We start from the raw sequence: 11,612 nt of genomic DNA on the forward strand, positions 1-11,612 counted from the left end.
ATTTAAAAAATATATCTATTTTTAGAATTTCTTAAGAGAGAGGTGAGAAGTCCATTTCAAGGTTTTACACAAACCATAATTGTCCCTTGGACTACTGACAGAATGAAAGTTTAGGAAAGTGATTCAAAGGGAAACTGGTCTCTAACTTGGGCAAATAGGGGCAAAGGTAATACCAACTTTTTTTAAACTTTTATTTTAGGTTTTTGGGTACATGTGCAGGTGTGTTACATAGGTAAACTCGTGTTACACATTTCTTTATTTTACAGATTATTTAATCACCCAGGTATTGAGCCTAGTACCCAATAGTTACTTTTTCTGTTCCTCTCCCTCCTCCCATGCTCCACCTTCAAGTAGACCCCATTGTGTGTTGTTCCCTTCTTTGTATTCACGTGTTTTCATCATTTAGCTCCCGCTTGTGAGAACATATGGTATTTGGTTTTCTGTTCCCGCTTTAGTTTACTGAGGATAATGGCCTCCAGCTCCATCCATGTTCCCACAAAAGACACGATCTCATTCCTTTTTATGGCTGCATAGTATTCCATGGCGTATATGTACCACATTTTCTTTATTCAGTCTATCATTGATGGACATTTAGGTTGATTCCATGTCTTTGCTATTGAGAATAGTGCTGCAGTGAACATTCATGTGCATGTGTCTTCATGGTAGGATGATTTATATATTTAGGTATATAACCAGTAATGGGATTGCTGGGTCAGGTGGTAGTTCTGTTTTTAGCTCTTTGAGGAATTGCCACACTGCTTTCCACAATGGCTGAACTAATTTACACTTCTACCAACAGTGTGTAAGCATTCCCTTTTACTCTGCAACCTTGCCAGCATACGTTAGTTTTTGACTTTTGAATAATAGTCATTCTGACTGGTGTGAGATGGTATCTCATTGTGGTTTTCATTTGCATTTTTCTAATGATCAGTGCTGTTGAGCTTTTTATCATATGCTTGTTGGCCACATGTATGTCTTCTTTTAAGAAGTGTCTGTTCATGTCTTTTGCCCAGTTTTTGATGGGGTTGTTTTTCTCTTGTAAATTTAAGTTCCTTATAGATGCTGTATATTAGACTTTTATCAGATGTATAGTTTGCAAACATTTTCTCCCATTCTGTAAGTTGTCTGTTTACTCTGATGATAGTTTCTTTTGCTGTGCAGAACATCTTAAGTTTAATTAGATCCCATTTGTCAATTTTTGCTTTTGTTGCAATTGCTTTTGATGTCTTTGTCATGAAATCTTTGCCCATTCCTATGTCCAGGATGGTGTTGCCTAGGTTTTCTTCCAGGGTTTTATACTTTTGGTTTGTACATGTAAGTCTTTAATCCATCTTGAGTTGGTTTTTGTATATGGTGTAAAGAAGGGGTCCAGTTTTAATCTTTGGCATATGTCTAGACAGTTATCCCAGGATTTATTGAACAGGGAGTCTTTCCCCATTGCTTTTGTCAATTTTGTCGAAGATCAGATAGTTGTACGTGTGTCGTCTTATTTCTAGACTCTCTATTCTGTTCCATTGGTCTATGTGCCTGTTTTTGTACTAGTACCATGCTGTTTTGATTACTGTGGCCTTGTAATATAGTTTGAAATCAGTTAACATGATGCCTCCAGCTAGGTATTGAAGGAACTGTATTTGTTCTTTTTGGTTAGGATTGCCTTGGCTAATTCAGGCTCTATTTTGGTTCCATATGAATTTTAAAATAGGTTTTTCCTAGTTCTGTGAAAAATGTCTTTGGCAGTTTGATAGTAATAGCTCTGAATCTGTTTGGGCAGTATGGCCACTTTAATGAAATCGATTATTCCTATCTATGAGCATGTGATGTTTTTTCATTTGTTTGTGCCTTCTCTGATTTGTTTGAGCAGTGTTTTGTAATTCTCTTTCACCTCCCTGGTTAGCTGTGTTCTTAAGTATTTTATTCTTTTTGTGGCAATTGTGAATGGGATTGTCTTGCTGATTTGGCTTGTGGCTTGGCTGTTGTTGGTGTAGAGGAATGCTAATGATTTTTGTACATTTTGTGTCCTGGAACTTTGCTGAGGCTGTTTACCAGCTGAAGAAACTTTTGGGCAGAGACTGTGGGGTTTTCTAGATATAGAATCATGTCATCTGCAAACAGGGATAGTTTGACTCCCTCTCTTCCTACTTAGATGCCCTTTCTTTCTCTTGCTTGATTGCCCTGGCTAGGATTTTCCATACTAGGTTGAATAGGAGTGGTGAGAGAGAGCATCCTTGCCTTGTGCCAGTTTTCAAGGGGAATGCTTCCAGCTTTTCCCCAGTCAGAATGATGTTGGCTGTGGGTTTGTCATAGATTGCTCTTATTATTCTGAGGTATGTTCCTTCAATACCTAGTTTATTGAGAGTTCTTAACATGAAGGGATGTTGAATTTTATTGAAAGCCTTTTCTGCATCTATTGAGATAATCACATGGTTTTGTCTTTAGTTCTGTTTAAGTGATGAATCGCGTTTATTGATGTGTGTATGTTGAACCAACCTTGCATCCCAAGGATGAAGCCTACTTGATCGTGGTGGATTAGCTTTTTTGATGTCCTGCTGGATTCCGTTTGTAAGTAGTTTATTGAGGATTTTTACATTGGTGTGCATCAGGGATATTGACCTGAAGTTTTGTTTGTTGTATCTCTGCCAGATTTGGGTATCAAGATGATGCTGGCCTCATAGAATGAGTTAGGAAGGAGTCCCTCCTCATTTTTTTGGAACAGTTTCAATGGGGATGGTACCAGCTCTTCTTTGTTCATGTGGTAGAATTCGGCTGTGAATCCATCTGGTCCTTGGCTTTTTTTGGTTGGTAGGCTATTTACTACTGATTCAATTTTGGAGCTCGTTTTTGTTCTGTTCAGGGAATCGATTTATTCCTGGTTCAGTCTTGGGAGGGTATATATGTCCAGGAATTTATCTGTCTCTTCTAGGTTTTCTAGTTTGTGTGTGTAGATGTTCATAGTAGTTTCTGATGGTTATTTTTATTTCTGTGGGGTCAGTGGTAACATCCCTTTTGTAATTTTTAATTGTGTTTATGTGGATATTCTCTCTTTTCTTATTAGTCTAGTTAGCAGCCTATTTCTTCAAAAAAAAACAACTGGATTTTTAAATATTTTGAGTGGTTTTTCATATCTCAATTCTTTCATTTCAGCTCTGATTTTGGTTATTTCTTGTCTTCTGCTGGCTTTAGGGGTGAGGTGATTTGTTCTTGCTTCTCTAATTCTTTCTGTTGTAATGTTAGGTTGTTAATTTGAGATCTTTCTAACTTTTTTATTTGGGTGTTTAGTGCTATGAATTCCCTCTTAACACTCCCTTAGCTGTGTCCCAGAGATTCTGGAATGTTGTATCTTTGTACTCATTAGTTTCAAAGAATTTCTTGATTTCTACCTTAATCTTAGTATTTACCCAAAAGTCATTCAGGAGTATGTTGTTTAATTTCCATGTAATTGCATGGTTTTGAGTGATTTTCTTAGTCTGTACTTCTATTTTTATTACACTGTGGTCTGCGAGCGTGTTTAATACTAATTTTCTTTGCTATGTATTTCTATTCCTTAGCACGTGTTCTTACACTTACACATCCCACTCCCCCGCCACCCTACCACCTCACCTCCTCTGCAAATTAAAACCCTCCATGGCCAACCACCCTCTCTACAAGTCTACCCCAGGTCCCCTGTCCTCTTATTACTTTACAGGTCTGTTAGCACCCATGGAAGCAATATTAATAGCACCATTTTGTCTAATAAGCCATCTGTATTTGTTTTAACCATATCCCATTAGATCCCATTAGATTGACTTGTCTTCTTGGAACTGTCTAATCAATCTTCCCAAGAAATTGTCAGTTAAGTGTTCCAATCTCATGTTGTATATATAGCCATGCATTGCTTTTATGCTAACCTTGTAGAGTGCACACAAACCTAGATGGGATAGCCTCCTACAGAGCTAGGCTATGTGGTGTAGCCCATTGCCCCAGGCTACAAACCTGTACAGCATGTGACTGCACTGAATACTGTAGACAGTTGCAATACGATAAGTACTTGTGGATCTAAACATAGAAAAGGCACAGTAAAAATATGGTATTATAAACTTCCGGGACCACCATGGTATTGTTGGGCCATCACTGAACAAAACATTGCTATGCAGCATATGACTATATAGAATAAGAAGCTTTCATTTTAATTCTTTTTCTGGTAGTTATTACTATCTCCTGTTTTAGGAATGGGTGAAGAATAAAATACAAGACTTTCTGTGGTGTGTGGATCTAGTTTTGCCTTTGTCTACACAGATAAGACCCTTAGACACTATTAATGGTGACTGTATGATCCTTACACACCCCCAAGCATTACATTTTCCTAGATATGATACCGTGGACACTGTTACTAGAGTTAGAAGTAGGAAAACTTTCTGGAGAAATGAACTCTAATTTTAAATTTTAAATGTAATAAAACGCAGTTGGTATAAACTCTGCCTCACCTTACTTCAGTCTGAGAAGAAAGATTAAATATACAGATGGCCTTGTTGCATGACCTCCTAACAGAACACTGGGGCCGGAAATGATCCCCAGGCCAACGCCCTGGGTCAGTGCAGCTTATTTCAAGTGCTTCCTCCTGAATGGCAGATCCTTTTTTCCCTTTACCTTTTTCTTCTGACATAATTTCAGGAATCTGACATAATTGCAGAAATATCGAAAGCGTAGAACAAAGAACCTCCCACATGTCCTTTACCGAGATTCCCCAAATATTAACATGATGCTGCCCATGTTCACATTGGCTTTATCCCCTCTCTCTCTTGTGTGTGTGTGTGTGTATACTTGTTTTTCATTTTCTATTTTAAATCCAGTTGCAAATATGATGTCCCTCTCCCCCTTAGTACATCAGTGTTTGCGTCCTAAGAACATTTTCTCTCACATAGCAACAGCACAATTATTAAAACAGGAAATTTATGTTAATTCAGTACTGTTATATCATCTACAGAGCATAGTCACATTTTCCTAATTGTCCCAGTGTTGTCTTTCATAGCGAAACAAAATTCTGAAAACTTCTGTCGGATTTAGTTGTCAAATCTGTTTGGTCTCTTTTAATCTGGAATAGTCTCCTAACATTTGTGTTTCATGATATTGATTTTTTTTTTTTTTTTAAAGTACAGGCCAGCACTTTTCAAAATTCTACAGTTTTGTAGAACGACACTCAATTTGGGTTTGTCTGACGTTCCTCAGGATTCAATTCAGAAATACTGAGGGGATGCTAGGTCCTCAGCGCCCTGTGTCGGGAGGCGAGGTTGTCTGTCTGGCCTGTGCCTGGTCAGGCTCACCTTGGTCACTTCATTAACGGGGTGTCTGCCAGGTTTCTCCAATGTAAAATGTCTGCTGTTCTCTTTGTAATGAATAAATATCCTGTAGAGGATACTTGGAGACTGTGTAAATATCCCGTCACACCCCAAACTTTCACCCCGTAGCTTAGCGTGCTCTGATGATTCGTACTGGAATCAGTCGTGACTATGATGGTTAACAAATGTTGGCTTTCTAATTCCATTATTCTTTCCACATTTATTAGTTGGCTTCCTATGGTAAGAAGGAACTTTCCTTCTCCATTTATTTATTTATATACCTTAGTGAGTTTAGACTCGTGGACTGTATTCAGTGGGTTGCAACCCTTTGGTGTCACTGTTTATTCCGATGCTCATGTTGCCCGGCATTTGGAACTCCCTTCGGTCTGGCTCATGTGCCATTTTGACAGGTCCGCATTATTCTTTTAGCACTTTCCTACTTTCTGCCACCAGAAGTCCCAGATTTGTCGTGTACTTTCCCTGGAATCAGCCTTTCTACAAGGAACGGCAGTGCCTTTTGCTTTAAAACAATTTTGAAGTGTCCCATGGTGAGCGTGACACTCGTTTGTTAAGTGGCAGTAAACCCTGGTGAGTTCAACGGGTTCAGAGCACTGTATGTTTAGATGGTCCGGGCGGAGGCCTTGCTTTGAGGGAAACTTAGATGCAGGCAGGCCAGTCATCCTGTTTCACACAGGCTTGCGATTGCATCTCAATATTTGGCATTCATTTTTTAAAAGGGAGACTGTAGTTTCATAATTTTTTTCCTGTTTGTAAAAGTAAAGAGATATTCCTCATGGAACATTTGGATACACACAAACATATAGCTATATATGTAAATGTATAATTTCTTCAGTAGCTGTATATGTAAATATATAATTTCTCCAAGTCCTCCTCTGTGTATGTGTGTGAGTCTGTGTGTGTGTGTGCGCGCTTTAGTGTGTTTGTGGTTCTAAATCAGAATGATATATATATGTATAGACAGAGTGAGAAATCAAGAAGGCTGTTCAAAAAGATGAGTGTTTATTTTCTGCTTATAGGATTGAGAAGATTTATTTTTAAGTTTCTTATCTAATCTCTATTTTAGATTTTTAAGCTTATATTATCTTTGTAGCACAAAATATATCCAGCTTCAGTGGTATATTCAGTTTGTAAAGCTGTGTGCACATATCTACTTATTCCTTAAGTGCCATTGCTAGCAATAAGAAGAAATGTGTCTGTGTGTGGAGTTAGAGGGTTCGAACACGCGCGCTCTCGTCTGTGTTAGGCCACTCAGCAGAAAAGTTGTCCTGCTCCTCCTGTCCTCAGTGGGGCCAAGAGTCTTGTTTTGTGCCCTCCCACAGACTGCTTCATTCCTTCTCCCCACTTCTTATTGTAGTGAAATACACATAACATAAAATTCACCATCTTAACCATTTTCAAGTGTGCAGTTCAGTGGCGTTAAGTACATTCTCACTGAGGTGCCACCATCACCACCATTCACCTTCCGGAACATTTTTCATCCTCCCAAACTGAAACCCTGTCTCCATTAAACAACAGCTCCTGGTCTCCCCGTTGCCCCAGCCCCCTAGCATCCCCCCTTCTTCCTCTGTCTGTATGAGTCTGTCTACTCTCGGTACCTTAGGTAAGTGGCTCATCATTTGTTTAAGATGAGAAAAAAAGAGAACCTTGTATTCCTTTTCCCCCAAAAGTCACCCAAAGGGGAACATCTAAGTTTCCAAGAGGAGTGTTGAGTGTTACGGAGGTGAAAGCTGCCGGAGGGAGGCACTGTGCTTCACACCTGTGCTGTCTTCCCCAGGGCCGGTGCACTTGCTCCCATCCTTGTGCTGTGACAAGGCCTGCAGCCCCGACCGGGCGACTGTTGGTTGTGGGGTGCATTCTGCGGCCAGTCTTCAGGCGAGGTAACTGGGTGCTTTCAGTCAATCATTTCATATCCGCCTGTGCAAATATGCATTCTACTACTGTACCGATTTTCATCTGAAACGATGGAAACATCGCCTCTTAAATATTAATGATGTTCTGGATATTGGTGGGGTGCAATTCTCAGGCAAGAATTAGGTAGGTCTCTCAAGGTCACTCGTATCCAGTACAACATTCTTTATACTTTACTCTTCATTAATTTTATTTTTGTCTTATGTCCATGATTTCTGACACCTCTGTCATCTGTAATTAACATGTAAGTAATTTTTACCCATGGACTATTATTTTAGAATAGCACTCAATCAAACTCAGATGAGACCCTGCATGTTTTAGACGTTGGAAACTGTCTAAACTGTCTTCCTGTCTAAACAGGAAACTGCATGTTTTAGACGTTGGATTAAATGTAACTATATTAATTAGAAGGAGGGATCAAAATTCAGTTTTCAAGTAAATGGAGTAATTTGACTTACTGTATTGAGGCAAGTTTATAACAATAGGAAACACTAGAATTCTGATTTAGTATCTAGATATTTCATCTAGAAGACCGAACATTACGGCTGACATGCTTCTTTGTAGTAGTGTTTTTCTCCCCATCACAGACTTTAAGCTCTTTTGAATGTGTGTGCAGAAACGCAGGCCCAGCCGGGGAGATGGTGCCAACTTTCTTCGGGTCCCTCACGCGGTCCATCTGTGGCGAGTTTTCAGACGCCTGGCCTCTGATGCAGAATCCCATGGGTGGTGACAACATCTCTTTTTGTGACTCTTATCCCGAACTCACTGGAGAAGACATTCTTTCACTCAGTCCAGAACACGACAGCTCAACGTCTTTGGCTTCAAATAGCAGTCAAGATTTGGTTGGTGGGGCTGTTCCAATCCAAGCTCATTCTGAAAACTTTACAGCAGCTGCGGATTTATCTAGATGTAACAACACACTGGCAGAACCAGCATCAACTCAGGATGCACCAACTACGAGAAGCCAGCTAGATCAGGAGAGTGGCGCTGTCATCCACGCAGCCACTCAGACGTCCCTCCAGGTAAGGCAGCAACTGGGTTCCCTGTGAACATAGCACTGACTTACACTAGACCAGAACGCTGTTCCCAGCACAAAATTAGGGGGAACCTCATGAGATTTTTTTTGCATCTTTCCTAATTTCTTGTATGTTGTAGAATATGTTTTAAAATAAATTTCAAGTCTTTTTTAAAAAAACTAACACAGCTAATATATAAGAGCAAAGTGTACAGCGGCGTTCTTTTATTCCTCTTTGTAAATACAACCACTTAGCACAGCACCTGCCGCCTCGTGCCCTGGTTGAGAGAGATGCGTCGGATATGGGAGCACCTTGCAGACAATTCCTGACCTTCACTTCTTCCTGTTATATATAGTTATATATCTATTACTTATGCCCAATACTTAAATGTACTTCATTCACTGCCAAGTTTCTGTGAATTTAGGTCTCCTAAAGCTGCTCTTTTCCCTCCTCTCTCTCTTGCTATTGTTTTCTGGATCACTCTACTTTGACAGATTGATTGATTTGGCTGGAAATTGATTGTTGGTTGTGACCTGAGACCGGGTCATAAGACCCTCTCAGACGGAGTGGTTTAAAATCAGGTTTGGGTGGAGCGAGGGTGGCACCTGCAGAGATGGGGCTTTCTGCATGCTGCAAAACTGGAGGCAGCAAAGGATTCTGGGGTAACCGGGCACGTCTCTGCTTTCTTCAGGTGAGGACGTGGCCTTTGCTGATTTTGACCTCATGTTTGTAAACATTTCCTTAAATGGGAGCGCATGTATTGTTAGTGTAAGTTCTAGAAGAAAAGTGTCAAGCCTTGAGTGTAAAAGGGCAGAGTCACAGCAACAGTCCAGCTCCCAGGCCCACAAGACCCTGCCCCACAAAGAGGCCGCTGCTGTCACTGCCTGTCCCTCCCTGCCCCAGATCAGCGCTGTGGGTGCGGAGGAGGCAGCTGAGCCTGCTCCAGAGGCGTCTCGCTTCCATGTGCTTCTGTATGCGGGCCTGATTATATCAGAGACTTAGTGCACAGTCAAAGTGTGAATGCTGATGTGTTCCTTTTAAGATCAGTTCACAAGTTACATATGATCTAAGTCTGCAGTACTTGTTCTCTGCTTTTCGTGTTTGGGTTTTGAAACGGGGTCTCTCTCTGTCGCCCAGGCTGGAGCTCAGTGGAGCGATCACAGCTCACTACAGCCTCGTCCCCCTGGGCTCAAGCCACCTTTCCACCTTGTTTGCTTTTTTTAACTACAAAAAAAAATTATCTGGAGAATTTACAGGGGATTCTATAGAGAAAACATTTGTTAGCTTTGGAGGGAAAAAATTGGTTTTGTTCTCAAAATGGGGGAATGGAGAAGTAAGAGAAGGAAGATGAGTGAATGAAGGGAAAACAAATTAGGCAGTTAACACACACAGAGTATCTACCTCTGAGCTTTGCCTGGAGTTAGGAAAGGCTGTTCACTGGTCTTGTTCTTTTGAGCCATCCATAATTAGTAAAATTGTTATGATAAGAAATAAGAAAAGACTTAAGAATTAGTTGAGTGTAAGTCTCGAGAATGGACTGTGCCCCACACAGCGTAGGAGCTGAGAGGACGCAGCAGCCGAGAGCATGTAACGAGTCCTTCACAGCGGAGAGCGTCCACCGACGGATCGGAGGATGCTAGAAACAGGGGAACCCCCCTGCTCGGCAGCAGAGGGCCCAGCTGCCCCCCAGCAGCACTAAATGAGGGGCCCTCGCCACGTCTACTGCATCGTCCGTGACTCTCGTTAGACCATCTGAGGAACTAGGGCTACGGTGCTGGCAGCTGGCTGACGACTGTTTTTCAGAATTTTGTCAGGAAACAGAATTACCACTCACCTTAATTTTGTAGCTTGTTCCCAAGTTTGTGATGTCCATTGCCGAGACTAAGGCAGGGAACATCTTCATACAAGGTCATCCCGGCGCCACCTCATTGCCTGCTTGTGTCTGTGCATGTTGGTGCGGTGGGGACAGGATTGTGTAAGCACTGTCATCACAGCTGTATGGACATGATATTTTAGAAACACGCTTTAGGTGGTGAGATTGGTATATCATGACTTATTAACTCTTTTGAAAGACGTGCAGGGTAGTTCTCATGATTTATATATACTTTCAACTCAAATCATTATGAAAAGAAAGTTACAATTACATCTAAACTGAACCTGATGAGAAAATATTACATTCAAGTTGCACAGCATAATTTATTAATGAAAGGTTTTTACTAACTTTTCAAGATGTGTAGTCCTATAATTGTTAGATTAATTTAGATAAATCTAAGTATGACATTGAATTTTAAAAAGGAATTGTTAAAATATAGACCATTTTGATTTTTCCCCTATAATAGTAAATAATATTTTGAGCCTATTTTAAGAGATAATAATTTCCAGATGCTGGAAAAAAAAAAAAAAAAAAAACTTCAGTTGCACTTAATAATCTGTGAAATGTAGCAAATGAACCTTAAGCTACTGCAGGCCTTTGGGGGCGTGGTCCTCCTCTTTATTTCAAGGTTCAACCAAGTGTTTAACTCAAGTAGTTTTGCTTTTGTTTTGTTTTTTTTTCCCCAATCTAAATTCAAAAAACCAACCCACATTTTCCCCAACAGGCTAATTTTCCAACTAGAGGACACATTCACTTCTCATAAAGAATTTGATTTTAGGCTGAGGCAAGAAGATGACTTGAGCTCAGGAGTTTGAGGCTGCAGTGAGCTAGGATCATGCCACTGCACTCCAGCCTGGGCAACAAAGCAAGACCCTGTCTCTTAAAACATAAAATACAATAATTTGATTTCAGCAGCTCACTATGATGAACCAAAGCACAGGGCATCGCGTTAATTTTATCCATTCCACAGGTCCGTGTTCAGTTAGCTTGGCTCCATGACGTGAGCTCGCTCGTAGCTCAGGAAAACAACGTGTGTCCATCTGGGAGGTGGATAAGGAGCAGCTGTGGCCAAACAGCACTTCTCTCTTTACGTGGTGTGAGGCCATGATTTCAACGCATGATGCATTTGTTTCCAAAACCTGCATTTGCACACACTAGTTTTCTTGTGGGTGATTTAAGATCACCCATAATCTGATGATAGTTACGGTTCCAGATAAAGCAAATAGGTGTGAGAGCCTTCTTGAGTTTGTATGACTCGATTTGAATCAAGTTTTTCCTATACACATCTCTCCAGATAATGTTCCAGAAGGGAACAAAACTGAAATATTTGGAACATTTTTTGCTGAGCTGTTTGAGAGAACAAAGCCAGCCTGTGTACTTACAGGAAAAGCATTTCTTGAGGTTGTTTTTAATCCAACATTTAAAATGTCAACAGGAAGAGACAGAAAGAAGGTTAGGAAACATGAGAGGACCCTGGGTTCT

General features: G+C 40.5%; 2 protein-coding genes across 7 annotated transcripts in view; one reads left to right on the forward strand and one right to left on the reverse strand.

Annotated features, from left to right (window-relative positions):
• The window catches only part of TNFRSF19 (TNF receptor superfamily member 19), a 105,797-nt gene that overhangs the window by 90,577 nt on the left and 3,608 nt on the right, over nt 1-11,612 (forward strand). For 3 of the 6 annotated variants that reach the window (XM_009191633.4, XM_009191635.4, XM_009191634.4), the window contains exons 8-9: nt 7,108-7,210; nt 7,858-10,094. In XM_009191633.4, the coding sequence (XP_009189897.2) occupies nt 7,108-7,210; nt 7,858-8,290 (536 nt within the window). In that variant the 3' untranslated portion in view covers nt 8,291-10,094. Of the gene's footprint in view, nt 1-7,107; nt 7,211-7,857; nt 10,095-11,612 lie in introns of those variants that run through there. The other 3 variants (XM_003913670.4, XM_003913671.3, XM_009191636.4) reach the window with 1 other exon arrangement.
• MIPEP (mitochondrial intermediate peptidase) overlaps nt 1-11,612 on the reverse strand; it is a 213,321-nt gene that overhangs the window by 2,788 nt on the left and 198,921 nt on the right. The window contains exon 19 of the transcript XR_004178620.1: nt 10,092-10,251. The gene's annotated coding sequence lies outside the window, so the exon portion shown is untranslated. The remainder of the gene's footprint in view (nt 1-10,091; nt 10,252-11,612) is intronic.

Source organism: Papio anubis, chromosome 15 (genome assembly GCF_008728515.1).
Source record: "Papio anubis isolate 15944 chromosome 15, Panubis1.0, whole genome shotgun sequence".
In the NCBI taxonomy this organism is placed as follows: domain Eukaryota; kingdom Metazoa; phylum Chordata; class Mammalia; order Primates; family Cercopithecidae; genus Papio; species Papio anubis.